The 23,497-nt window shown below is 38.3% G+C and overlaps 3 protein-coding genes across 4 annotated transcripts; 2 read left to right on the top strand and 1 right to left on the bottom strand.

Annotated features, from left to right (window-relative positions):
- The first annotated feature begins 292 nt into the window (after window positions 1–292).
- Window positions 293–5,970, top strand: samd8b (sterile alpha motif domain containing 8b). The gene is made up of 6 exons (XM_084937564.1): window positions 293–489; window positions 1,313–1,888; window positions 2,405–2,500; window positions 2,572–2,689; window positions 2,767–2,917; window positions 4,387–5,970. The coding sequence occupies exons 2-6, from the start codon at window positions 1,332–1,334 to the stop codon at window positions 4,689–4,691; spliced, it is 1,227 nt and encodes a 408-aa protein (XP_084793690.1). The 5' UTR covers window positions 293–489; window positions 1,313–1,331; the 3' UTR covers window positions 4,692–5,970.
- Window positions 5,971–8,778: 2,808 nt separating this feature from the next.
- On the top strand, window positions 8,779–15,048 carry LOC146381494 (non-selective voltage-gated ion channel VDAC2-like). The gene is made up of 9 exons (XM_084937561.1): window positions 8,779–8,923; window positions 9,772–9,843; window positions 9,972–10,021; window positions 13,054–13,206; window positions 13,282–13,334; window positions 13,423–13,650; window positions 13,750–13,900; window positions 14,027–14,084; window positions 14,171–15,048. The coding sequence occupies exons 2-9, from the start codon at window positions 9,777–9,779 to the stop codon at window positions 14,260–14,262; spliced, it is 852 nt and encodes a 283-aa protein (XP_084793687.1). The 5' UTR covers window positions 8,779–8,923; window positions 9,772–9,776; the 3' UTR covers window positions 14,263–15,048.
- Window positions 15,049–16,329: 1,281 nt separating this feature from the next.
- LOC146381493 (catechol O-methyltransferase domain-containing protein 1-like) lies at window positions 16,330–22,966 on the bottom strand. 2 transcript variants are annotated; one of them, XM_084937562.1, is made up of 7 exons: window positions 22,849–22,966; window positions 20,903–21,027; window positions 20,684–20,789; window positions 18,557–18,675; window positions 17,917–17,971; window positions 16,701–16,834; window positions 16,330–16,598 (listed from the first exon to the last, which is right to left on the bottom strand). In XM_084937562.1, exons 1-7 carry the CDS (start codon window positions 22,955–22,957, stop codon window positions 16,446–16,448), a joined length of 801 nt encoding a protein of 266 aa, XP_084793688.1. In that variant the 5' UTR covers window positions 22,958–22,966; the 3' UTR covers window positions 16,330–16,445. The 2 variants fall into 2 exon arrangements, with proteins under 2 accessions (XP_084793688.1, XP_084793689.1); XM_084937563.1 differs by lacking the exon at window positions 22,849–22,966 and adding an exon at window positions 22,407–22,546.
- Between the last annotated feature and the right edge of the window lie 531 nt (window positions 22,967–23,497).

Raw genomic sequence — 23,497 nt, 5'->3', positions numbered from 1 at the left:
GAATGATTGTACAGCATGCATTTTAATTTATTAAAAAAACGAGAATTGAGGACACATGTTTGAATCTATTTTGGATATTATCTAATCCACAGAGGCCACATGTATAGAAACTGGCTCAAATATATACATACACCCCAACTAATTTTGGTTTAATGTCTCTTAGCAAATAACCACAACTCTATTTAATGTTTTTTGGTCATACCATTTCACACGTAAGAACGGTGTAGTACCACCTGTTCACCATAGAGCGTCACTGTTTCACTGTTGTTCCGCGTTTTCTTTTAGCGTGCGCCGCTATTCTGGACATTACCGCCTTGTGTTGTCAACAGGACTCCTAGCTAGCGCAAAGCCTGGGCGTAATGATGTCCAGCAAACTCGTGTCAGTAAAGCAAATGCTAATAAGATTTCTTCTGATTCTTGTGAGATGTCACTTCGTTAGTTAGCCGGAGAGATATATTCTGTGTCATCTTCTGTTACATCTCAGAGCTGGTGAGTGACCGCAAAGCACACGCATTGATTGAGCTAGCACCAGTGAGCTAGCAGTCTTTAGTATTAAGCTGAGTTAGCCCCGTGGGCAGGGGTGCATATGGATGCTTTCACGTTTATCTCTGGCGTATTTCTCTTTACATACTAATAGGCCAGATAGTTGCCTGACAAAATACTGAGATAAGTTAACTTGGGAGTATACAAAGAGCTTCTAAGCCCGATTTAAATGCTAGCCAGTGATATATTTAAATGGGTTAAATATATGGGTTATTGCAGGTCGACTGTAGTTGCTGGACTGTTTATTTAAATTATTTTATCAAAAAACACAGAAATGTGTTGCTTTCTTGTCAGTCCAAGGAGCAGACTGTTGAGGCAGTGTTTATTTCGGTTAATAATGAAGTTAGAAATAGTCATAATGTCTTTTAATGTGACTAGGACAATAATACCTTAGGATTTAATTGACTGTTTGGCCTGGGATAACATGTAGCTGCTCCTTCACTTACATTGTAGGGTGTGGTTTCCATTGTGCCTTAGGAAATCCTTGCCAGTACTTGCGTCATATAACTGCATAAGTTGTGATTACCCAGATTTCCTGTGTAACTCAGGATTTGTCTTAAATTTGTTTATCACCTATAATTTTGTCACAAAATGAATGTATTTTCTGTCTGCGCAGCAGTCTCGCATAGTGTCTTTAAAGTTACTACTGCTGATTCAGAGCAAATAAACTGTGCCTTAAACTAATCCTGAATATTATTTTGCTTGGTGTTTTGGAAGCCAATAAGGAACTGATACTGCTGAACTTAAATGTGGCTGTTCTTCTTTTTAGCCTTTGGTGTCAGGAGGAAATGACCCAGCTGAGTGTCCGTCGTTGGACACCTAAGCACGTTGCCAAGTGGTTGAAGGAAGAGGGCTTCTGCGACTATGTGGACCTGCTGTGCAACAAGCACCGGCTGGATGGCACCAGTCTGCTCGCCCTCAGTGAGTACGACCTCCGCTCGCCGCCTCTGGAGCTCAAGGTGCTGGGGGACATCAAGCGGCTAATGGTCTCCATTCGGAAACTTCAGAAACAGAACATTGATTTATTGGAGGAGCTGGGTCTTCCCTATGATGGCCACTCTCCCACCGGTTCCGGAGGCAGTTTGGACTGGTTGTGTAACGGAGACCCGGGGAGAGACTGTGGCAGCACTGACACAGCACCAGTGGGAGAGGAGTATCACCAGTACACTAATGGAAAGTACAAGCAGCAGATGCGGCGCCTCGATCCCGAGTACTGGAAGACGGTGCTTAGCTCTGTCTATGTGGTGTTCGTGTTTGGGTTTACATCCTTCGTCATGGTCATTGTGCACGAGAGGGTCCCTGACATGCGCACATACCCTCCGCTCCCAGATATTTTTCTAGACAGGTGGGTGTGATCGCTCACAAGAGCTTTCTTAAATTTTCTTACAACAAAAACGTTAATCACCTCTGAAATTCCACAAATGATGATGTTTGAGTATCACACCAAATCGCTGACATTATAACTGCCCTAATTCCTTATAGCGTGTTTCTATTATTGTCCTCATATACTCCTGATGTGCTCGCTGAGGTTCAAAAAGACCTTTGAGAATTGTTTATAAGGTGACCTACTTTTGTTTATGACCAGCTTTGGGCTTTTCATGAAATGAAAACTTACCAGGAGAGATTATTTCAAGGAATTTCCAGTGTGTGTTTGGCAAGACACTGAGGCAAATTATTCAGGCTAGTTAATTATCTCCAAAAGAGATATCTTGATATGCATTGAAATGATTTATTAAAACTAATATACCAAAACACCAAACGAATTTTTCTGTCATGTTTGTTGTAAGATGTTAAGGAACATCAGCTATAAATGCTCACTTTCAATCTGTTATTTCAGCACTGATGTTGTCCTTTTCCGCAGTGTGCCTAGAATACCCTGGGCATTCGCCATGGCCGAGGCATGTGGAGTGATCCTCTGTAACATCTGGATGCTGGTTCTGCTGCTCCATAAACACAGGTCAGTAGCTGCTGTGAAAGATCCCAGGAGCCTGTCAGTAGCACAGGAAACTCACATTTCACTACTTCTAGGTCCATTCTCTTGCGGCGGATGTGCAGCCTCATGGGGACGGTGTTCATGCTGCGCTGTATCACCATGTTTGTCACTTCCCTGTCTGTTCCAGGACAGCACCTGCAGTGTTCAGGAAAGGTAACGCATCTTTTTTTCTCTTTTTCTCATGTATCAGATCTCTTTGCAAGATTAGAGTATTACCTGTTTCCTTCTAGATGTACGGCGACATGTGGGCCAAACTACAGCGAGCTGTGGCCATCTGGAGCGGTTTTGGGATGACACTGACAGGGGTTCACACATGTGGCGACTACATGTTCAGTGGCCACACTGTGGTCCTTACCATGCTCAACTTCTTTGTCACAGAATGTGAGTAGCTTCTGTTTCTGTTTTCTGTGAGGAGGAAAACACACTTGTGCTAAGATGAGTTGAAAAGGCCTTGGAATAACTTGGAATTATAATTGGAAAATGATCAAAGATTTCAAAACTAAGCCCTAAAACCCCTCATTTTGTAAGTAAATAAACATTTTAGACATTACCTAACACGTGAGAGAATTTGTATGTTTCCAGGTTAATGGATTCCAAACCATTAGCCAACAGCTAACTGATCTAATTTATTTGAAGAGTTTCAGTCAGGTGTCAGAACTCATCACAGGACACAATAAGCCATAAATGAAGGTCACAAATGATCTTCTTATGGCCTCTGACAGTGAACTTATTTCTGTGCTTGTCCTGCTAGACGTCAGTGTAGTTTTCGATACTACTCGATACTACTTATATACTACTGACTAATAGACACCAATTTGTTCATGTAAAATGGGGAATCTTCTTCACACAATAAGGTAAATTATGGAGTTCCACAGGGTTTTGTGCTGGGGCCAATTCTATTTGCATTATACATGCTTCCCTTAGGCAGTATCATTCGAAGCATAACATGCATTTTTGTTGCTGTGCAGTTGATGCCCAGCTTTATTTATCCACAAAGCCAGGTATGACACACCACTTAGTTAAACTTAAGGAATGTCTTACAGACATAAAGACCTGGGTGACCTCAAATTTCTTGCTTCTAAATTCAGATAAAACTGAGGTTATTGAACTTGGCCCTTGCCTTCTATAAATCCTGTTAAACATGCTGTCATATTAGATGTTTGCTCTGGGTGGCAGTACCTTGGCCAACAGTAACACTGTGTGGAAACTTGGGAGTGAGGTTTACCATGATATGACCTTAAATGTGCATATATGTTCAAGGAATGCATAGGACGGGTGAATTGGTCCTATATAATTAAAACTTGATTTAAAAAAAAAAAAAAAATTATTGTTGCTTTATTCATTTCAATCCAAGTCTAAATAGCACTATTATTATGTACACAGTACAATAAACCCCATAGTGGTTGTAAATCATGAAGCAGACATAGATTAGCCATATTTGGAGAAGGTGTCCCTATGTTGCCATCCAGTGTCCGCTACTGGTACTGCAAGTATTTCTTGAAAATTAATAATAAACCTATTATAGTTGTTTCCATTGAAATATTTTTAGTCTTTGATTCTGCTAGAGAAACTTTGTATGATTCATCCTCAGTTCCACTGTCTGTAGCAAGCCATTTCAGCTCCTCCTCCTGTAGAGCCACCCTTCTTTCTTTCTGATTTAAACAAAAAGCTTGAACAGCAGGTAGGAGTGGCTGAGAGCTTTGTGCCTGAGATGAGCCACAAGCAGAAAAAATATTTTTACATTAAATATGTGAATGAAAATAACTTTAACAGACTTAACAATGTGCCACATTTTAGAATGGAACCACATAAAGTGCTCAGTAACGCTCTTCCGTCTTTGATTTACACAGACACTCCAAGAAGTTGGAATTTTATCCACACTTTGTCCTGGGTGCTCAACCTCTTCGGCATCTTCTTCATCCTGGCTGCACATGAACACTACTCCATTGACGTGTTCATAGCCTTCTACATCACTACCAGACTCTTCCTGTACTACCACACCCTAGCCAACACTCGGGCCTACCAGCAGAGCCGGAGAGCTCGCATCTGGTTCCCCATGTTCTCCTTCTTTGAGTGCAATGTCAACGGGCCGGTCCCCAACGAGTACTGCTGGCCTTTTTCTAGACCTGCTGTGCTAAAGAGGCTGATCGGATAATAAGCAGCCTGCAGCAGTACTGTTAGACACAGACAGTGTTCTTTCATCTGCTTTGTCAAGTTGCCAACTGAGGCGGTGTGCGAAAAAGACGCTTAATATGAGCCGCACAAAGGCCTGATGGAATACACAGAGCCATATCCTTTTAAATTTTAGGATTTAGCTCCTAACCTGCTTTTATTGTCTTTTTTTAAACAAAAAAACCTGCAGAGTTTCTAAAAGGCCCCATCCCAGTTTGATTTTACAATACAATGACATCTGTTACAGACTGTTTGGATAGAAAGAAAATTATGAAATAAATTCTCATTTAAAAATGCATCTAAACCTTTACAGGAAACTGCAATTAAGATATCTGGATCTGGATTCTTGAGTTTTTCCTCATATCCCACATTTGAGTTCTAAAAAACGATGTATGGACCACTGTTGAAGCAACATGTATAGATTCATATTATGTTATATAGAAAAACATAATTTGTCATCATGTTAAACATTTTGTTCAATCTTCTGCATTCCTTTATAACACGCTGACATTTTGACAGCATTACTAAAGACTGAAACAGAAATTCATGGCTCCTTTTCAGATAAACGACATACACCGAATCTTGTGTCTTTACTCATGACATCGCCTGCTATTTCCTAGAAAATATGCATTTAAGGAAATGACATTATCAGCCAAAAAAGTTAGAATAAAGTTTTATCCAGCTGTCTTAAACATAGTTCAATTTGCCAATTACCTGGAGTGTTACTGTGATACATTTCTCTGTGAAGAATTATTCCAAACTGTTCATGTTTACTGTTGAATATATGTATAGGTTTTTTAAGAAGTCCACATTCAGTGTAAACTACTAGACTTAGACCAAGTGCAACAACCTTTTCTTGATATTAATTCTTTGATGTTAATATGTAGTAAACAGATGCTGAAATTTGTATTTGTTTAGATTAATTTATTCCATTTTATAAATGTCAATAGGTATTTTTATATTCTGTGTACAAGGTTGCAGCAATGTGCGCATAGAGAATTATGTTTACAGTTGCTTCAAACTCAGTATTTGTTGGAAACATGTGTTATTTAATTTACATATTCCAGCTTGTCCTGTACATTTCATTGAGAGAATCTTAAAAGATCATCGTCATTGCAGCATGTTAGAAACATGACTCTGAGTGGAGTTAAGTCTTAACACATCCCTTCACTGAAGAAGTAGGATGTGTTTATGTGCTACTGTAGAGCCATTAAACTTCTTGTCCCAACAGTCATTTCCATCAATAAAGAGCTGAAACAGGACTGTTTCCTTTTTTATTTATCTATTTATTTTGCCCCACTTGCTGTACGACCACCTGGGGAATGCGCACTGTTGCCAGAGCTTAAGAGCAATCATTTGGAAAATTGACAGGCTGAGTTAAATGTGTATTTTATTGTTACAGACCACTGCTTTAGGTATTAAAGAGCGACTTGTGTTGACATGGTGGCAACCTGAAGTATACTGCGCCCACAGACCGGAATCTAGCCTAATGCAATTTTCCTACACCAAGCTTGATTGGCAGGGTGCCCTTACTCCAGGGCAACTTGGGTTCAACATAGTTTTCAATACAGTCATGTTACAGTCAACATTTTAATTTGTAAAGATAAAACTCAGTGGCCCGTGAGCCACCATGGGCTCCAAATGACAAAGTGGCAAATTACAAAAAACATTCAAGAAACTCAGAGAAGGGCCCAGACCCGCAAAAAACAAAGCATATGCTGAGCACTTACTGAACAGGGATAAAACCAAATAACCCCCTTTAAACCCCAACAGCCTTCAGATGGTATTTATTCACTCGCCCTGGAATGATTAATACTGTGTCACGAATATAACAAGACCCACAATGCTGATAAAAACATGCTCCTAAAGTCTGTAATGAGTAGTGAGTAACAAAAGTCCTTGAATATGGTCCCACACGCAGTCTTTTTCGTAATGTGTCCTAGTCCATTAGAGTTATAACCACAGCAGCTGAAATGTCCAATTAAATATCAGGTTAAAAGTCCAACAAAAAGAAGGGAGAAACCATATCTTTATGTCTCTGTGGAAGTCAATGGGAAAGATACTGGGCTATCCACAGAGCTGCTTTGAGCCTCATCACTTGCTTCAGAGGCCTCAGCAGTCTCTACCTGTTCATCCGGCTCACCATCACCACATAGTCCACTGCAAGGACCTCAAGTGGTGTTGTAATATTGCTGAATGTCACTAGGTACTGGATACCTTTAACCAGTGTGCACCGCTTGCACTGCCGAGCCAGTCCTTACTGTCTTTACTCCTTGTGAGCCAATAGTAGCTCCTCCTCAGCAGACTGAGGGTGCTCTTTGCACTGAAATGCCCCCCATGTTCATGTTGGCTCTTGCATATCTTATGTTGCAAGGGTTCTAGGACAATGAGCTGCTGAATCTCTTCCCCATCATGGAGTCTTTGTGTGTATACCACACGCTGATAAAGCCTAAGGTGATCAAATAGCTGGTAAAGTCGCCTTTCGTCAAGTGCTGATATGTGAAGTTCAGCACATGGAAAAAATGTCCTCATCTGTGTCCTCCCCTTATAGGTTCTTCCTGGTAAGGAATCTTGGAGCCATCCCCATTAGTGTTGTCCTGTCCGGCTTTGCAACACGCTTCAAAGTTATACTGGCAAAGCTGTACTACCAGTCGCTGCTCACCAGTCCCCAGATTAGCATAATGGGTTGTACAAGGGAGTGTGGTCTTTTGCTGCTCTGGCCCATCTGCTTCAAGCCTCAGTACCTGTGGGCTTAGAGATGCTCTTCTTCATTCTTGGGTTGTAACAAGTGGTTATTTGAGTCCCTTCGGGAAGCTTAAATCGGTATGGCCTTTCTCCTGCACTCTGTCATCAACAAAGCATTTTCACCCAGAGAACTGTCAGTCACTGGACAGCTTTTCTTTTTCCGATCAGTCTCTTTAAACTGTATATGGTTATGTGGGAAAATCCCAGTAGACTTTCTTAGGAATTTCTGAATACTCTGTTTGCTTGCAATTAATGTGCGAATTAGACAAGTGCAAAAAAAATTTCTTTTTCTTAAATTACTGGCACTGTAGTTTTCGCAGTAGCATGAATAGCAGACTCGGTGAGAGGTTTGTAACCCTTAAACAGTATGGAGAAATCTGGCGCTCTCAACAAAACAATTTTGTGTAAGTTACAATGATTAAACTTCAGTGTTCTCTGTATGTTTGTAGTGTAAGGTACATTATTATGTTCGCATCTTTCTCTTTCTATACTTATGCTGCTAGCATCTATGTGCTAATTTTAGCTCAGACACGTGTTTCTCAAGCTAGCATGAAAAAGAGACGAATGTTTAACGTTCGCAGGTGTTTGCACGCTTTGCAAGCGGATCGAGGTTTGCGATGAGATGACATTGTGCAGCACTTAGATACAAGTGTATTTAAATACTTTATATTCATTAATGACTTAATGTATAACTCTTGAGCACTTATTTTCGGATTTTTCTGACTTTATTTGCACTCCTTTGGTGCTTGAAGTCACAGACTGTGCCATGTTGTGACACAACAAAAGGACTATATATTTTATTTTGTAGCTTTCACTGCGTTCAAACGATGTCCAAAAAATGTTCAGAAGTTCCTCAGAACTACCCTACGTCTCCTGATGAAGAAAATAAGCGAATGCCCCGTTAAAGACTCTCTTCTGTCATGATAGGGCCTGCTACAAGATTGTCTTAACGAGCAGGTAAAGAAGTGTACCTAATAAAGTGATCCACGAGTGTATCCTGTCATCAAAGGCTTTTCCTCCTGATTATGTAAAACCTGTGAATAATACGTTAGATTTGGTGAGCGGCACCAATGTAGCACTATAGCTGATTTCTGTACAGCTCTGTATGCATAAGCCCGTAACTTTCAGTAGTATATAGGTTGCCATAGTGATTTAGAGGTCTTCCATTTGCCTGGAAGACCTCTCGCATTATTAACGTGAAAGTCGCTTTTTCAAAATTCAGTTTCCTGTTGTAAAATATAATTTATGTATAAATTAATATCCATATGATTTAAACAATTACTACACGATTCCTATTTCAGTCGGGCACAAAACGCACAGCTATATTTTCGGGTCCTGCTGAGCCGAGGTCAGCAGGTTGTTTGCTGCGGTGTCTCCTCCATATCGTCCTACACCGGCTGTACTCGCTCATTCCGCAGCTTTTCTTATCTGTCAAGTTAGTGGGTATATAATAAATAGAAGAAACTCTCGGTAAGTAATAAGCTGAGTATTTACACACGTTATCCGTGTTTTATTTGTTGTAGTGCAGGGGGTACCGCTGTCAGACATTCTATTTGCTAGCTAGAAAACGCCCCCTACCCATAGACTGTATGTAATTTTATGCCCTTACTACACTCTTGTGATCACGCAGAGTGCTGTGTTTGCAAGTATTTGCATGGAAAATAAATGTATATTCAACTAACACTCTTTAATTTTGATAACGTCTTCAAAGTAAAGCTCAGTTCACTTATTGAATCCATGACCCAGATGCTCACTTAGTTTTTTCCCATACTATTTAAACCTCTTTTGTATGCAATCTGTTATAGCGTTTTGCCTTCTTAACCAATAACCTCCATGCTCTGATTACTTGAAAACGTCGGTCTAACCTTGAGAATAAGGTGACAGACACCTGAACTCGTGTCTTTATATATAGCTAGTGACAGCAGTTAAACAAATAAATATTAAAATAAAATCTGAATTACAAATACTTGACAGAAACATTAATTGTAGTCAAGGTTATAATAGCTGGGATTTTACTACTTCTCTCTTAGTTTTTTTTTTTTTTTGGTTGCTTAATGCATTCACTGTATAATGTTTCACCATCATTGAGTTTAAAGCAGTTGACAGTAGAACAAGAATTTAAAAATATTTCCAGTTGTAAAATTTGTAACTTTCCTCTCCATTTGACAGCCACAGCTATCACACTTTACAGACGCACATTTTGCCCATGTCTATACATATGCTGGGTTTTAATTCTTTTATTAACTAACTTTTAAAAGCAAGCTGCTTTTTATACTCCTGTGTCACCATTTACATTCACTTTTCTCTTGTGTGTATAGGCAGAATGGCAGTCCCTCCAGCATATGTAGACCTGGGCAAATCAGCAAAGGACATCTTCAATAAGGGATATGGTAACTGGAAGAAAGATAAAAGGCACCTTTATAAGTGTGTATTTGCTGACCTGAAGAGGTCAGGTCTGCGGCTGGAAATGCCTTTTCCAAGCACAGGAAGTAGTATCTCACTGTCATTGTCTTTGCAGGCTTTGGGCTCGTCAAGCTTGATGTGAAGACTAAGTCTTCAAGTGGAGTGGTGAGTTTAACTGTAAATATAACATCCAATGTTGAAATGTAGCTAATGTATACTAATATTGTTATTGTTATCATAGATATGAAATGTCAATACATAGAGGGTAAAGGGCCTGCAGATCCTAAATGACAAACAAACATTACTGTCATTTTATCAAATATGTGATTCCATGTTAGTGCTGAGCAGCATGACCAAACATTTGTATCAAGGCACTTTTTTTTCTTGCATACTCTTGCATGTTTCATACTCTTGCTCCATAACATTGTATTTTTTATTATTATTTGCATAAATGGGCCTTTCTGTATTTTGGCAGTGGCTCATTCTTCTGCCTGGAGAGTATGAGATTTTAATATCCTCATAAAAATAGATAAATCATAAATAAAATAAATGCTCCACTGTTCTGCTAACAAGAGGGAAATGCAGTAAACTGTAATGCCAATTTGTGTTGCCATATAAAGTCAGCATCTGGCTTGTTTGTGTTGATGTTTCCACAGCAAAGCCATAAAATGTAGCTTTGAACTCCGTTTGGAGTTAGTCTTAACAAGTTTGGTGGTAAAATAATTCTGTCTCCATGTAAAAACACCTGTTAACGTGTTTTCTTTGCCTCGCCCGGTTTCCTGGTGCTGTGTGGTCCTAACAGTTTGTGTTACTGAGTATATTGTTTAGTGATGGAACTTTGTAAAGTAGTGTTACAAATTGTCAATGTTTCATAGGAAGTTATGTCTTGTGTTGTTTGTCCTTCAAAAGTAAGTTAGTTGTGAGTTTATTTTTGAGATTTTTTTTTTTTTTGGTTTCATATGTTTATATAACCATTGTTGGTCAAGTTACTTGAAAAAAGTAATCAGTAACTAATTACTGATTACTTCCCCAAAAAAGTAATCCCGATTACTTATTGTCAAAAGTAATTAATTACTTAGTTAATTAGTTACTTTTTAAAAACATGATTTACAACCTGAATAGGTGATAAAGCGATAGATCTTTCAGCTCAATTCTACTTTTTCTACATAATCCATCATACAAAATGTAATCAAATGGAAAAGTCTCTTTTTAAAACTTGTTTTATTAGTTTTAATCTTTTAACTTTATGCATCAAGCAAAAATTAAATTATATGCACCATTCTCTGACTGGAAGAAATTTGTTTAACATTTAAACCTATTTTCTGCACATTCCAGCACATAAAATAAAATATTTTCTTTGTGTTTACACTCACGCTTTCAAATAGATGCAAGTGAAACACAGCAGAAAATAAATAAAATCAAAGACTAGCGGTCCTGTTGCTCTATTTTCACCTGTAAAGCAGGAGTTGGGTAGGCGGAAGTTTGCCCTGGTGCAGGTGTGCCGCAGCAGTCAGTTGAAGAATCCGCGAGTTTCTCTGTGAGTTTCCCATTACGTCGTTGCACACTCTGTGCTTGCTTGGAAGTTTAGGGGGTTTTTTCGCTGTAAAAAGAAGTTTTTTTCCCCCACGCACAACGGACACTAATGTTTTTGTCACTTTTTATGGAATCAAACTCAAAGTAAGGTCAGTACTTCCACGCTTTAAACGCTGCACGCTCATACTCTCTCCCGCACTCGATATATTATCCATTGTTGATCTGCACACAGCTGTTGTCACGAACGTCGCACTCGCTTACGTCACTGTCATGAGACATTCTCGCAAAAAAAAATCACGGTTTTAGTAACGCAGTAACGCAGCGTTCCTACGGGAAAGTAGCAGTAATCTAATTACCATTTTTGCAATAGTAATCCCTTACTTTACTCGTTACTTAAAAAAAGTAATCGGATTACAGTAACGCGTTACTGCCCATCTCTGTATATAACAGGTTTTCACTTAAGATGCTTCATTGTGGTCTTTACAGTCTAACCATTTAAAGACATTAAAAAAGAGGTTGATTTTGTTGCACCTTTGAAAACGTCACATCAGGCATGACCTCACGACATCTGGTTTGCTCCCCAGCGCCTCATTATGGATAAAATTGCAAGAAAACTTGTGGCCATCAGTTTATTTGTTTTCTTTGGCTAATCCAAGAAGAGGAAAAAAAGCTTGTTAATCCACGATTACTGCAATTTCTACAGTAATATAAATAAAACATAATTTGATCCAAGTCAAACTTAACGATAAATTCAATCTAACTGAACTAGGCACACAAATATGTATTTAGTGAACACACTAAGCATGCAGTGCAGGTTTGAAAAAGTATGTAAAGCTTTGCATTAGTGACTTCTCTAAAACCTTCTTGGAGTCAGGTGTTCCCATTAAGGAGGATGACAAAAGGAAATCTGCTCTTCTCTGGAAGAATTAGTTGCTGCAAAACACACCAGCTTTCGCAGGACCTTTAGAGGGATTGTTATAGAAGTGTAACTGGAAAACGATGCACAACTGCCCCCCCCCCCCCAAAAAAAACCCCAACAACAATCGATTGGATAAGGCACTGCGAACTTAAACGCAACAAGATTGTAACTCCAAACACACAATTTAAAAAAGAAAACAAAAGCTGTGTTGTGCGTTAATACTCAGTGTTTTCAGGAGAATCATGAAGTACAACTGTTTTGTGAGTTATTACTTTAATCAGATTGTGCTTGTTTGTAATTGTGAAATGAAGATCAGACCACAGTTAATTATAAATTGTTATTTATTGTCACAGTGAAAGAAAAATCAGTCAACTTTGTTTTAACTGTTTATTTAAATTCTGAGATATAAATTAAACGGATAATTGTTTTGACTCCTGTTATTATGTTTGGTGTAAAATCTAGAAAATATATAAAGACAGTCTGAAATAGATAGAAGTGAACTTCTGACGGCAGCACAAGGGTTAGAAAAAGTGAACTGGTTTATATTTAGAAAACAGTAAAAATGGAAAAATAAGAAAACTAAGGTACATTAAAAAAAAGGTTAAAGTACTATGCAAGAGTAATTTGTACAATGCACAAGTGGTACCATACACTAAAATACACATCAGACTTATTAACATTTGTATGTATGACAGATAACAGACTTTTCTAACCAGTATCGTTTTCCCTCATTTATTTGTTTCAGGAATTTAAAACATCAGGCTCATCCAATGTCGATACCAGCAAGGTCACTGGAACCCTTGAAACCAAGTACAAATGGGCTGAATATGGGCTGACGTTCACGGAGAAGTGGACCACGGAAAATACTCTGGGGACAGAAATTTGTGTTGAAGATCAGGTAATTTATATCTTGGCTATAGTGTTGATCATTCCAAATATGAAATTGGAAAGTAAATTAATTTTTGTTTTTTAGATCACCAAAGGCCTGAAACTTACATTTGAGACAACGTTTTCACCTAATACTGGGTAGGTTATTTACTGATTGGAAATTCGTGATTGGCAGCCTGTTACTAACTCAGTAGTCTTATGTAAAATGTTCATTTTAATTTCACAGCAAGAAGAGTGGCAAGGTTAAAACGGCTTATAAAAGGGAGTACCTTAATGCCGGTGTTGACGTAGATTTAGACTTTGCTGGTCCTACTATTCATGGAGCAGCAGTGGCCGGATATGAGGGATGGTTGGCAGGTTACCAGATGACCTTTGACACGGCTAAATCCAAGATGACCAAGAGCAACTTTGCTGTTGGTTACAAAACTGGGGACTTCCAGCTCCACACCAATGTGTATGTTTTTTGAAGACAATATTTTAATGATTTCTAATATAATTTATTGATCCGTGAGTCAAGGTGTAATGTGTATTTGTTTCCCCCCATTTCCCTCAGAAATGATGGTTCAGAGTTTGGTGGCTCTATTTATCAGAAGGTCAATGATGACCTGGAGACCGCTGTGAATCTTGCCTGGACAGCGGGCAACAACAGCACTTCCTTTGGAATCGCTGCTAAATACCAGTTAGACTCCAGTGCCTCCATATCAGTAAGATATTCTCACATTTTCTTACATTTTAAAGATATTATAAAGTCTAGTTTGTAGTCCAGAATAAAAGACTAACAGTAACTTTCAGTGCTTAAATGATTTCATGTGGGTTTTTTCCCCCTGCAGGCTAAGGTGAATAATGCCAGCTTGGTAGGAGTTGGGTACACCCAGACTCTCCGGCCCGGTAAGAACAACCTCATTAATAATGTCCAATAAAAACACTTCTATATCTTAAGGACCTCGTTTCATTAAGTTCACTTAATATTTCAGGCATGAAACTCACCCTCTCTGCACTTGTTGATGGGAAGAATATCAATGCTGGTGGCCACAAACTAGGTCTAGGCCTGGAATTGGAGGCATAAGGATAATGTCTGCTACTTCATAAGAAGAGGAAGGATTATCGGCAGAACCTGGCCTTCTGCCTTCCTGTGTGGTCAGCAACATATATTCTAACGACTAAGCCAAAACAAAGTAGAACCCCCAGGACACAAGCACTGATGAGATGGAAACCTTTCCACCTACTTCCTTTGATTGTGGTTACAATAAGTAGTCAGTCACATGTATTTATTAATCAGCTATTACTCCTTTCAATTTACCATAATGATAATTATAGAAAAACCTTCCACTCGCTGTTGAACATGAGCTTTTTTTTTTGAGTTTGACGAAGACAAAGAGTGATTTTCGAAACATAAACTTGTTCCTTTGCTAAAGTGTGATCACATACAATGTAAACCTGAGGTGTTATTTTGCACAGTAGGATTTTTCCCTTAATTAAGCTCTTCCTCCTTTGTTTTATTTGCACATTTTATTTATATTTTGGTAGTACTGCCTGTGGAAGGGTTACTCCAACAAATTATGCTATGAAGACTGAAGCCAGCCTCCTGGCTGTGCTTTAGTTGTTTTCTTAGAGAAAACAACTAAAGAGCAGTTTGACTGATGTTTAAATGTTCTGACTGAAGAGTTTAGGACCTCTGCTAGCTGCTTCTAAGTTGCAAGGCTATGCTAAATACATTTTTATTTCCCTCACTGTGGCTTGAGTGACTGAGTGAATTATCCACCTTACTTCCCCTTTGAGGACTGTGACACTAATCAGGGAGCTGTTTGTGTGTTGGTGTGTGTCTACCTTTACAATAAAGTCCTGAAATCAACCTTTCTTCTCACCTCTAATTTGATGCCAATTAGAGGATATTATACAAAGTCAGTTTATTTAAATTATGCAATAACAAAACACATGCAATTTACTTTATTCAAATACTCACACAGAAGGAAGGTTAGGGTAGATTGCAGTCGACTGGGTTGTTTTCTTACGCCTCTCAGTTGAGTGTATAATCCTAGCTACAGTCGCTCCTATAGGACAAACATGTTTGAGCCAGTAAAGAGAGATCAAAAACAAAATTTTAGTTAAGTTTAGACTGTACCCCATAACTTCCACAGTCGGCTTGCTGACGTGTTTCTACTACTGTTTGCATAAAAACATTTTGTAATATCACTTAGCAAAAAACAGGGAATAATCTGTTTTTATCCCAGAGTTTATCCCAAAGATTTTTCCTATTGTGTAAGCGGTCAGTTCACTGTTTACCTCAGCTGTCAGTGCCGTGTAAGAATCATCCACCTTTATTTACTCTAGAAGAGGCTTTAAAACTTTGTCAAAGGCGATTTTGAATCTGTGAAGCTCACTTCTGACCAATGACAGCAATTTTGAGGTGAGTTGTTAAGTAACAGCTGTTGTTTTTGGTGGTTAGCCAGGGTTAGTGAAACTGTCTTTCTAGATATTTCTAGACAATAAAGGATTTTATTTATTGGAAATTATTATTCTTATACTCTTAGTATTCTCATAACCTTTTTATTATTGTAAAATCTTGCCAAATGTTTGTATTTTTTCACAGTAACCCCCCCCCCCCAAAAAAAAATCTGAACAATAAAACAAGTTGGTGGTTGGCAGGCTACCAGATGACCTTTGACACAGCTGAATCCAAGATGACTAAGAGGAAATTTGCACACAGTAGAATTTGCCCTTATTTAAACCCTTTCTACTTTTGTGTTTTGTTAGCACTGTGCTGCCCGTGGAAGGGTCACTCTAACAAAATATGTTCTGAAGACTGAACCCAGCCTCTTGGTTTGGACTTGTTTCCTAGAGAGGCTTGATTGTGCTCAGTTAAGAGTTCAGGACCTCTGCTACCTTCAATAGCTGCTAAGTTGCAAGTCAATGCTAAATGCATTCTCATTTTCCTCACTGTGACTTGAGTCACAGACTGAGTGAATTAAACACTTTACTTCCCATTTTTGGACTGCGACACTAATCGGAGCTGTTTGTGTGTCCTTGACAATAAAGCACTGAAATCAACATTATTCTCACGTCTAACTTGATGCCAATTAGAGGATATTATATGAAGTCAGTTTAGTGAAATAATGCAAAAACAAAACACATGGAGTTTTTAAATTTTTTTTTAATCAAATCCTGTTGTATAACTTCAGTACTGCGCACTAGCAGCAACCCATTGTTTTCCTATAAAGTGTATAAATGGTTGCACTTCTCAGATGTGCACTATAATTTGATGGCCAGGGTGACTCCATCTCCCACTGTCAGCATGTTCAGATTAATTCGGGCATCTCTGTACAGCTTCCTGTTCAGCTTGTCAATGGCCACAGTGTCGGCGTCATCTGGGGACGGATTCAGCACCTTCCCACCCCACAGCACCTGCAGCACCAGACACATTTTTATAGAGGTTTTGCCGCTTGAACTGGCACGGTGCAAGGATTTGTGTGTTTCGTGCTTATTTTGGTTGGTTGTAGCGCTTACATTGTCGATAGCAATGACGCCTCCTTTTCTCAACAGCTGCAGAGACTTCTCGTAGTAGTTGTCATAGTTAACTTTGTCAGCATCGATGAAGATGAAGTCAAATGTTTCTGCTTGGCCAGAAGACAGGAGATCATCTGAAAGAAACAATGAAACCGAGGGGTAAAATGTCCATCTCAGGGTATTGTAGCTGTCACACAGCTGGTGTACTACAAAGCAACTTTGACAAAGCTTGGCTTAATTTGCATCAACTGCAAACCCTCGGCAGAGATAGTGGCTAACACAGTGGTGATTATCGTCTCTCTTTGTTAACCCAGGCTTTCTGCTTCAGGCTCTGTGCACGCTCACATAAAAGGATGGATGGATCAACCAAGTGCCATTTACTTCAGTCAGATACCTTATCAGAAGAATGTGTGATAGAAATCTATAAAGAAAGGGCTATGAAACAATATATATAATACCAAGAGCCAACATTGGTGCTGCTCATCATTAATGGTGAATTCATATGCAACCACTCTGTGTGCTTTCAGTGCTGGATTTTATTTCAAATTTGACAGCCGCACACAAGCTTTGAAGGCTTTATTACTTCATCATAATTAAAAAGAATTTTTTTTTTTTTAAATTTAACTTACAACAGTAAAAAGCTCAAATTTGGCAATTTTCTATTAAGAAGCATATTTAGAGAAATTGCAGGTCATCAGCCTGGAAATGATTGTTCAGTGGATGTGGAATAACCCTTACGTGACTTATTTCTAAGTAGGCTCACCGGATCTACCACCTCCCAAATCCCACTTTAACATCTGAATGTAAGACTATAAAGTACTACTTTACTTGCAATGTTACTTTAGTAGTTATTTAGTATTTATTAAATCATACATGGTGAAAGATTCCAGAAAGTTATTTTAACGATCCATGCTACCCTGGTACCAAACTCTCTGACTCAAACCTCCGTTAAACTGTATCTGCAACAGGTATTATCTTTTTCAACAAGTTGAACTCGTCAAAAACCTTTACCCCAGCTGAAGTACTCGCAGAGCAACACCCCCAGAGTAATTAAATCAGTTGTTGGACGCAGACTACCACAAACTGCTATGTCCTACTAAAGGAAATTGAATGCATCCTCAGACCTTTGGGAAAGACATTTTTGAACATTTTTATCAGTAAAATGCAAATCTCCAGTTAAATGTATGAGAGTAAATAAAGAGAAACATTACCGTACCTAAAGTTTTCAGTGCTGGCTGAATGCGCAGATCAATTTTTTTCTCGACTCCAGCCTGTTAATGGAAAGAGACAATGTTTTAAAGAGTAAAAGAAGTGAAGGGTGTGTCACAAAATATCAGGAAGCCAGTTGCTGATACATTTATCTGCATGATTATTCAGTTACCTTTTAGAGTCCGTTGCATAGATGTATTGTGTAACACTTGTTCTTACCTAGATTATTATGTTTAAAGCGCTATATAAGAATCAGACCATTTAAGCTCTTCAGGTTCTGTTGACACAAATCACTGCTAAGAGATTTGCCTTTCGACAAATATTTTCTTGCTTGATTTTATTTCAAGATTTCATAATTACACTGCCATAGTCAACTCATCATAGACGAATCATCTGAATATTTCTTATATGTCAGTCATTTAAAAACTAAAAACCTGCTAAATCATTTTTGTTTAATAAAGTGATATCTTTATGTGATATCTATAATCAGTTACAGTAGGCTTTTCTTTTACTCAACTATGTGCAAAGATGTCAGACAGAGCTATATACTTCCCCTGTGATGACTGATCATGCTCTGCACTGTTCGGCACTTTGTTATAAGCATTATTACATTTAATAAAACAATAAAACACAGATTTGAAGCATACCTCTTTCCAGAAGGGTTTACCAATGTTGGTGTACTCTTCACTGATATCGCATGCTATCACAACTCCATCTTCAGGCAAGGCCAGTGCCATGTTCAGTGTGTTGTAACCTGTATAAACTCCTATAGACGTAAGAAGAAACCATCATTGTGCATGACAACAGAAAGGGGGTGTGATATACTGCATGCTTTAATACAGTTTTCTCTCTTTCTTTTTTTTTTTTTTTTTTTGCTATAGAAATTGATTTCCTGACCACATCTGCACATTCCTAGGATTCTAGCTTTTTACATGTGTGGATATGCAGGATGGGAGCACCTCACTGATGAAATGAAAGAATTTTAAGAGCAAGGATGTGTCTTTGTCTTCAAAATAATTTAAAGTAAAATATTTTTTTTATTTTAAGGAGCAGCAAATACAGTCAAACTCGTGCTTTCTCGTGCTTAAAATTATTAAACAGATAAGTCAATAGCCTATTAAGCCACAAACATCCCTAAAAAAGACATCTATATAGTACTGATCCATCAAAAAAAAAAAAAATATATATATATATATATATATGTGTGTGTGTGTATGTGTATGTGTGTGTATATGTATATGTGTGTATGTATGTGTATATGTATATATATTAGGGGTGCAACGATACTCATATCGATATTGAACCGTTCGATACAGTGCTTTCGGTTCAGTACGCATATGTATCGAACAATACAAAATTTTTAATTTATTTTATCAACTTTTCTTCTGACGATGCTGTCTATGTTGAGAGCTCAGTGGATCTGCGTTCGACTAGTCCGCCTAAGCTGCACTGTCAAGCGCAGATCCACTGAGCGCAGCGCAAGCTAGCAAGACAGAAGCTAAGCTCGTTGCAACATGGCAAATTGAACCTCCCCCACCCACATTCAGATCTGGCCTTTGGAACTATTTTGGTCTTCATGTGGAGTATGACCCTGAAGGTAAGCGCATCATGGACAAAAGTAAAACAGTATGTCGGATGTGCCACGCAATGCTCAATTACATGGGTGGGAACTACTGCGTTAGCGCAGTTAGCTCGTTAACGTGTTGACACCGTCCAGCCCCACGCACGGGGCGATCGGCGGTAGCTCGTTAACGGAGATTTGCTGTGTTGTGGCGTTAACGTCATTTCAGATTAACGCTGACAGCACTAGTGGGAACACAATGAATATGACTGCACATTTAGGCCGACATCATCCTAGTGCAGGGGTCGGCAACCTGCGGCTCCGGGTGGTTTGGGAAAATAAATTAGAAATATATAGCTGAAGTGTATTTTATTTGTGTTTAGTTCTTTTTTTAAATTTGTAATTCTAAATTGGAAGATTATTGTGATATTGAAATGTAAAATAAAATTATTTTATTATTTTTCATCGCTCAAAATAAGCCTCACACTTGCGGAAGCCGGTATACCAGCCGAAACGCCATGCATTTATCGAGACTTTCAACCCCAGTAAGGCCAATTATTGATCTTCGGATCCACATTATGTCAGCAGCTATTCTCCACCGTGAACTATGTTAAAAACAAACAGCGCTCACACCTCACAGAAGATGTGTGTGTGTGTATATGTATATGTGTGTGTGTATATATATATATATATATATATATATATATATATATATACACACACACGAACAGGAACAGATTAGTGATCGATTTAAATCTCGCTGTAACTGGAAAACATCTCAAACTGCGTGTCACATTGCTACTGAAGTTTGCATGCGTTTGGTGGTGATGGAGAAAGTAAATAAATATTTTTATCCTTGATTTTAATCTGCTGCCAACTGCAACTACTAAAGCACATATTAGAAAACTGATTCAGTCATTAAAATCGAGTTTACTTTGGTCTTAAAGAACTAAAGCAGCTTCCACGGCTCCTTGATTAGGATTGATTGCTAAACATGCCAAAAAAAAGGTTCAGTCCACTTTGAAGACTTGCCTGCTCTATGTCCTGCTCTCTATGCAATTTCCTGTGCACTCCAAGTAGCCAGTGTTTTGTGTTCATATTGTGCAATGTTACTGTGTTTGAACAGGTGAAAAAAAGGGAAAGCTTAGTCATAAAAGCTGCGCATGTTTTTATCAGTTGGATGTTCGTGTGATGTTAAATTCGTCACCCTTACCAATCTCTATCGCTTTCTTAGCTTTTATTAGTTTGGCCAAATTGGCCAACAACTGTGACTCTTCAGAGGCAACCATCATCCCGTTCCAGGCGTCTTCCATTGTTCTCTGAAAGCAAGCGGAGCGGAAGCCAGTTACATAAAATTTCATAATGCCATACGAAACCTGATTAGATTTATTACAATAGATTTGCCAGAGCACAAGCGGCAAGACCTCCTTACCAATTTGAGTTTTTTCAGCACCGGATGCTCCCTCACGGAGTGATTGACAACATACTGTAACAGTGGATTGTCTTTCCCCCCGCAGTGACTTTTGGAGATGCTCATTCTGGAAGATTTCTTTCTTCCTGAGGGCACAAACAAACCATAAAAAAGACATAAGGATCTTAAGAGCACAATGATGTCAGAGGACTCCTAGCCAGCTTAAACATCTTTCAGGAAACCTAAGATCTAGTTAACTAGTTAATAAGTAGAAGTTATTTGATTAAGTTCAAACCCAAACGATTTCAACAGGGAAATTAAATTATTGCAGCAGCAGCAAAGACAAAAAATTAATATTGAATACTCTAAGATAAGATAACCTGACATCTTTTGTTAAATATAATTTGGTAGACATAGAACATATCCATGTGGCGTCTGTTAATTTGTATAAATATGGGGCCTAATTTACTGTAAAATGGCATTTAATCAGCTGTAAAAATATGACTTAAGGAGGAAGGAGAAGGAGTTTTTCTAACATTTTTACACTCATAAACTTTTGTAATTTAAACTGAGCAAACTGTATGGGATGATTCTAAGACTGAAGTCGAGAATAAATCATTTATTACATTACAAACAATTATTATTTGCACGTGAACCATGCAATTTGTATTGTAAATGTCACTTCAGAAGCTGTTGGGGTTTTTTTTGTAAGTCTATCAAGCTCAACAGTAGCTAGAAAGTGAAGCAAATATATGATTAGAAGAGGACTTTGTACTGCAAAGCCTTACACTAGGTGTTCACTCAGGCTTATACAAACTTTATGCTTTAATCTGAATCTAAAAATAGGATTGATGTGATCATGGAGGCTGTGTTTTTTTTTTTTCAGATTCAGCTTCTCATAAGTTCATTAGTGCACCAACATATTCTTCATTTTGTGTTGTACCAAGGTAATTCACACAATTTACAACTTAACTAAAAGCCAGATCACTGGAAACCGCATATTTATTTCAATAGACCCCAAATCAGCATCGAAGCTCTGACCTCTTAAATAAACGGCATAAACACAAACTCGAAGTGTTTACAGCGACAAAACATGCTGTAAACACTTCGAAAACATGAAGTGGAATTTTTTTTTTAAATTTAATTGTCTGTATTAACAGGAAGAAAAAAATACGATAAACAGATCCTGAGATCTGATTTTTGAAAATTCCCCGTTCAAAACAACGCAACAAATACAGGCTAAGCGTAAACATAACTTCCAATAATAAAACCACTATAACCCTGAAGCTTTTAACTTGCGGTAATAAATAAATACAATTTAAAAAAAAATACCATAAAAGTCTGAGTCACACACAATTCTCCTGTATTCCACTCATTAATAATAAACGTAAAAAACAAACACATATCTATGGTTCGGCTTTAAGTCACCTTGCGCACACCTTGTTACAGACAGGCTTTCTTGCTTTAGCGACGACGTCACGTCATAAGGATTACTTTTTGTAGCATCGTCCGCCTTTGAACTTACCGATAAAATAGCCGGCAACAAAAACAACACCAAGCGTGATGGAGCCCACCAGCGCTTCTTTAGAAACGATACGAAATGACATTTCTTTCACAAATTCAGCGCTGTTTGAGCTCTTCCGGGTTTCCTCGCCACTGTACCGTAATACTACGCGTAAAGGCGCCGCTCCGGGGTGGGTGAAAGGCGATTACAATTCTACAAGTCTGCGTCTCCTACTGTTTTGTGTTCTGCTTGGCACAAAACACCACGAGTAAAATGTCAAATCAAAGCAAACAAGAGAGGCAATTCAGAAAGAATGGGTGACAAGAAGGGAATGTGTGTTTGATAAACATAATAATTACCGTGTCATTTTAACTAAAGGGAAAAACATGTTGCATACCCACTCAGGGTTTTAAATAAATTGTATACTGTAGCTGCAATCGACTACACGAAAACGAGAACTCACCGCAAAGTAGAGACGGGTCTGGTGTGGTTGGTCTGGAGGTGCGACAGAAACGCGAATAACTCAATTCCTGCTTAACCAACCTTAAAAATATGGCCATTCGTGTATTCATAGTGACGATCATGTGACCTGCTTCAGCTCTCCTGATAGGACTGTAAAACAGAAACCTAACGGCAGAAAGAAAATGTATCACTATGATTTAAAGATGCGAGGAGACAAATATCAGAAAGTGTAACTGTAGTCCTAATAAAACACGCACATTCGCAGATTAAATAAATTTGAAACAGATTAATGTGTATTTCTAATGATCAACAAGTACCTGAACTAGAAGTACGTTTCATGCAGAAAGTTAAAAGTTTTCATTTCTATAGTTCTGCACTATAAAACGTCATTGTAAGTATACTTTTTGTTACTTTTGTTACTAATTTTATGATGTTATATATTTCATGTTTCTTCGTGTAGAGCATTGATGGGGTTAAAGTTGGATGCCATTGCATAATCCCCGCTTCCACTGGTTATTGTTCTAGTGGTGCAGCCACTAGTGGTGCAACTGACTCACTGTGACTCATCATTTATTTGGTTAATTTATTTATGAGAAACATGGTTTACTGTAAAATCTACTCGGGTTTTATATGCAGTCTAAATCTGCAAA

Source organism: Perissodus microlepis, chromosome 8 (assembly GCF_051167445.1).
Source record: "Perissodus microlepis isolate ML-2025 ecotype Zambia chromosome 8, ASM5116744v1, whole genome shotgun sequence".
NCBI lineage: Eukaryota > Metazoa > Chordata > Actinopteri > Cichliformes > Cichlidae > Perissodus > Perissodus microlepis.
Note: the sequence above shows the minus strand (reverse complement) of the source record. Positions and strands in the feature narration are given on the sequence as shown.

Excerpts from the sequence above, each read along its gene's own strand:
- LOC146381493 (XM_084937562.1), bottom strand. The coding sequence starts at position 22,957 with ATGAATACACGAATGGCCATATTTTTAAGGTTGGTTAAGCAGGAATTG. Across the intron at positions 18,676-20,683 it reads TAAGAAAGCGATAGAGATTG|GAGTTTATACAGGTTACAAC; the intron begins GTAAGGGTGACG and ends TTACGTCTATAG. Across the intron at positions 16,599-16,700 it reads GCGTCATTGCTATCGACAAT|GTGCTGTGGGGTGGGAAGGT; the intron begins GTAAGCGCTACA and ends CTGGTGCTGCAG.
- LOC146381494 (XM_084937561.1), top strand. The coding sequence starts at position 9,777 with ATGGCAGTCCCTCCAGCATATGTAGACCTGGGCAAATCAGCAAAGGAC. Across the intron at positions 13,207-13,281 it reads AAATTTGTGTTGAAGATCAG|ATCACCAAAGGCCTGAAACT; the intron begins GTAATTTATATC and ends TTTGTTTTTTAG. Across the intron at positions 13,901-14,026 it reads ACTCCAGTGCCTCCATATCA|GCTAAGGTGAATAATGCCAG; the intron begins GTAAGATATTCT and ends TTCCCCCTGCAG.
- samd8b (XM_084937564.1), top strand. The coding sequence starts at position 1,332 with ATGACCCAGCTGAGTGTCCGTCGTTGGACACCTAAGCACGTTGCCAAG. Across the intron at positions 1,889-2,404 it reads CCAGATATTTTTCTAGACAG|TGTGCCTAGAATACCCTGGG; the intron begins GTGGGTGTGATC and ends CCTTTTCCGCAG. Across the intron at positions 2,918-4,386 it reads CAACTTCTTTGTCACAGAAT|ACACTCCAAGAAGTTGGAAT; the intron begins GTGAGTAGCTTC and ends TGATTTACACAG.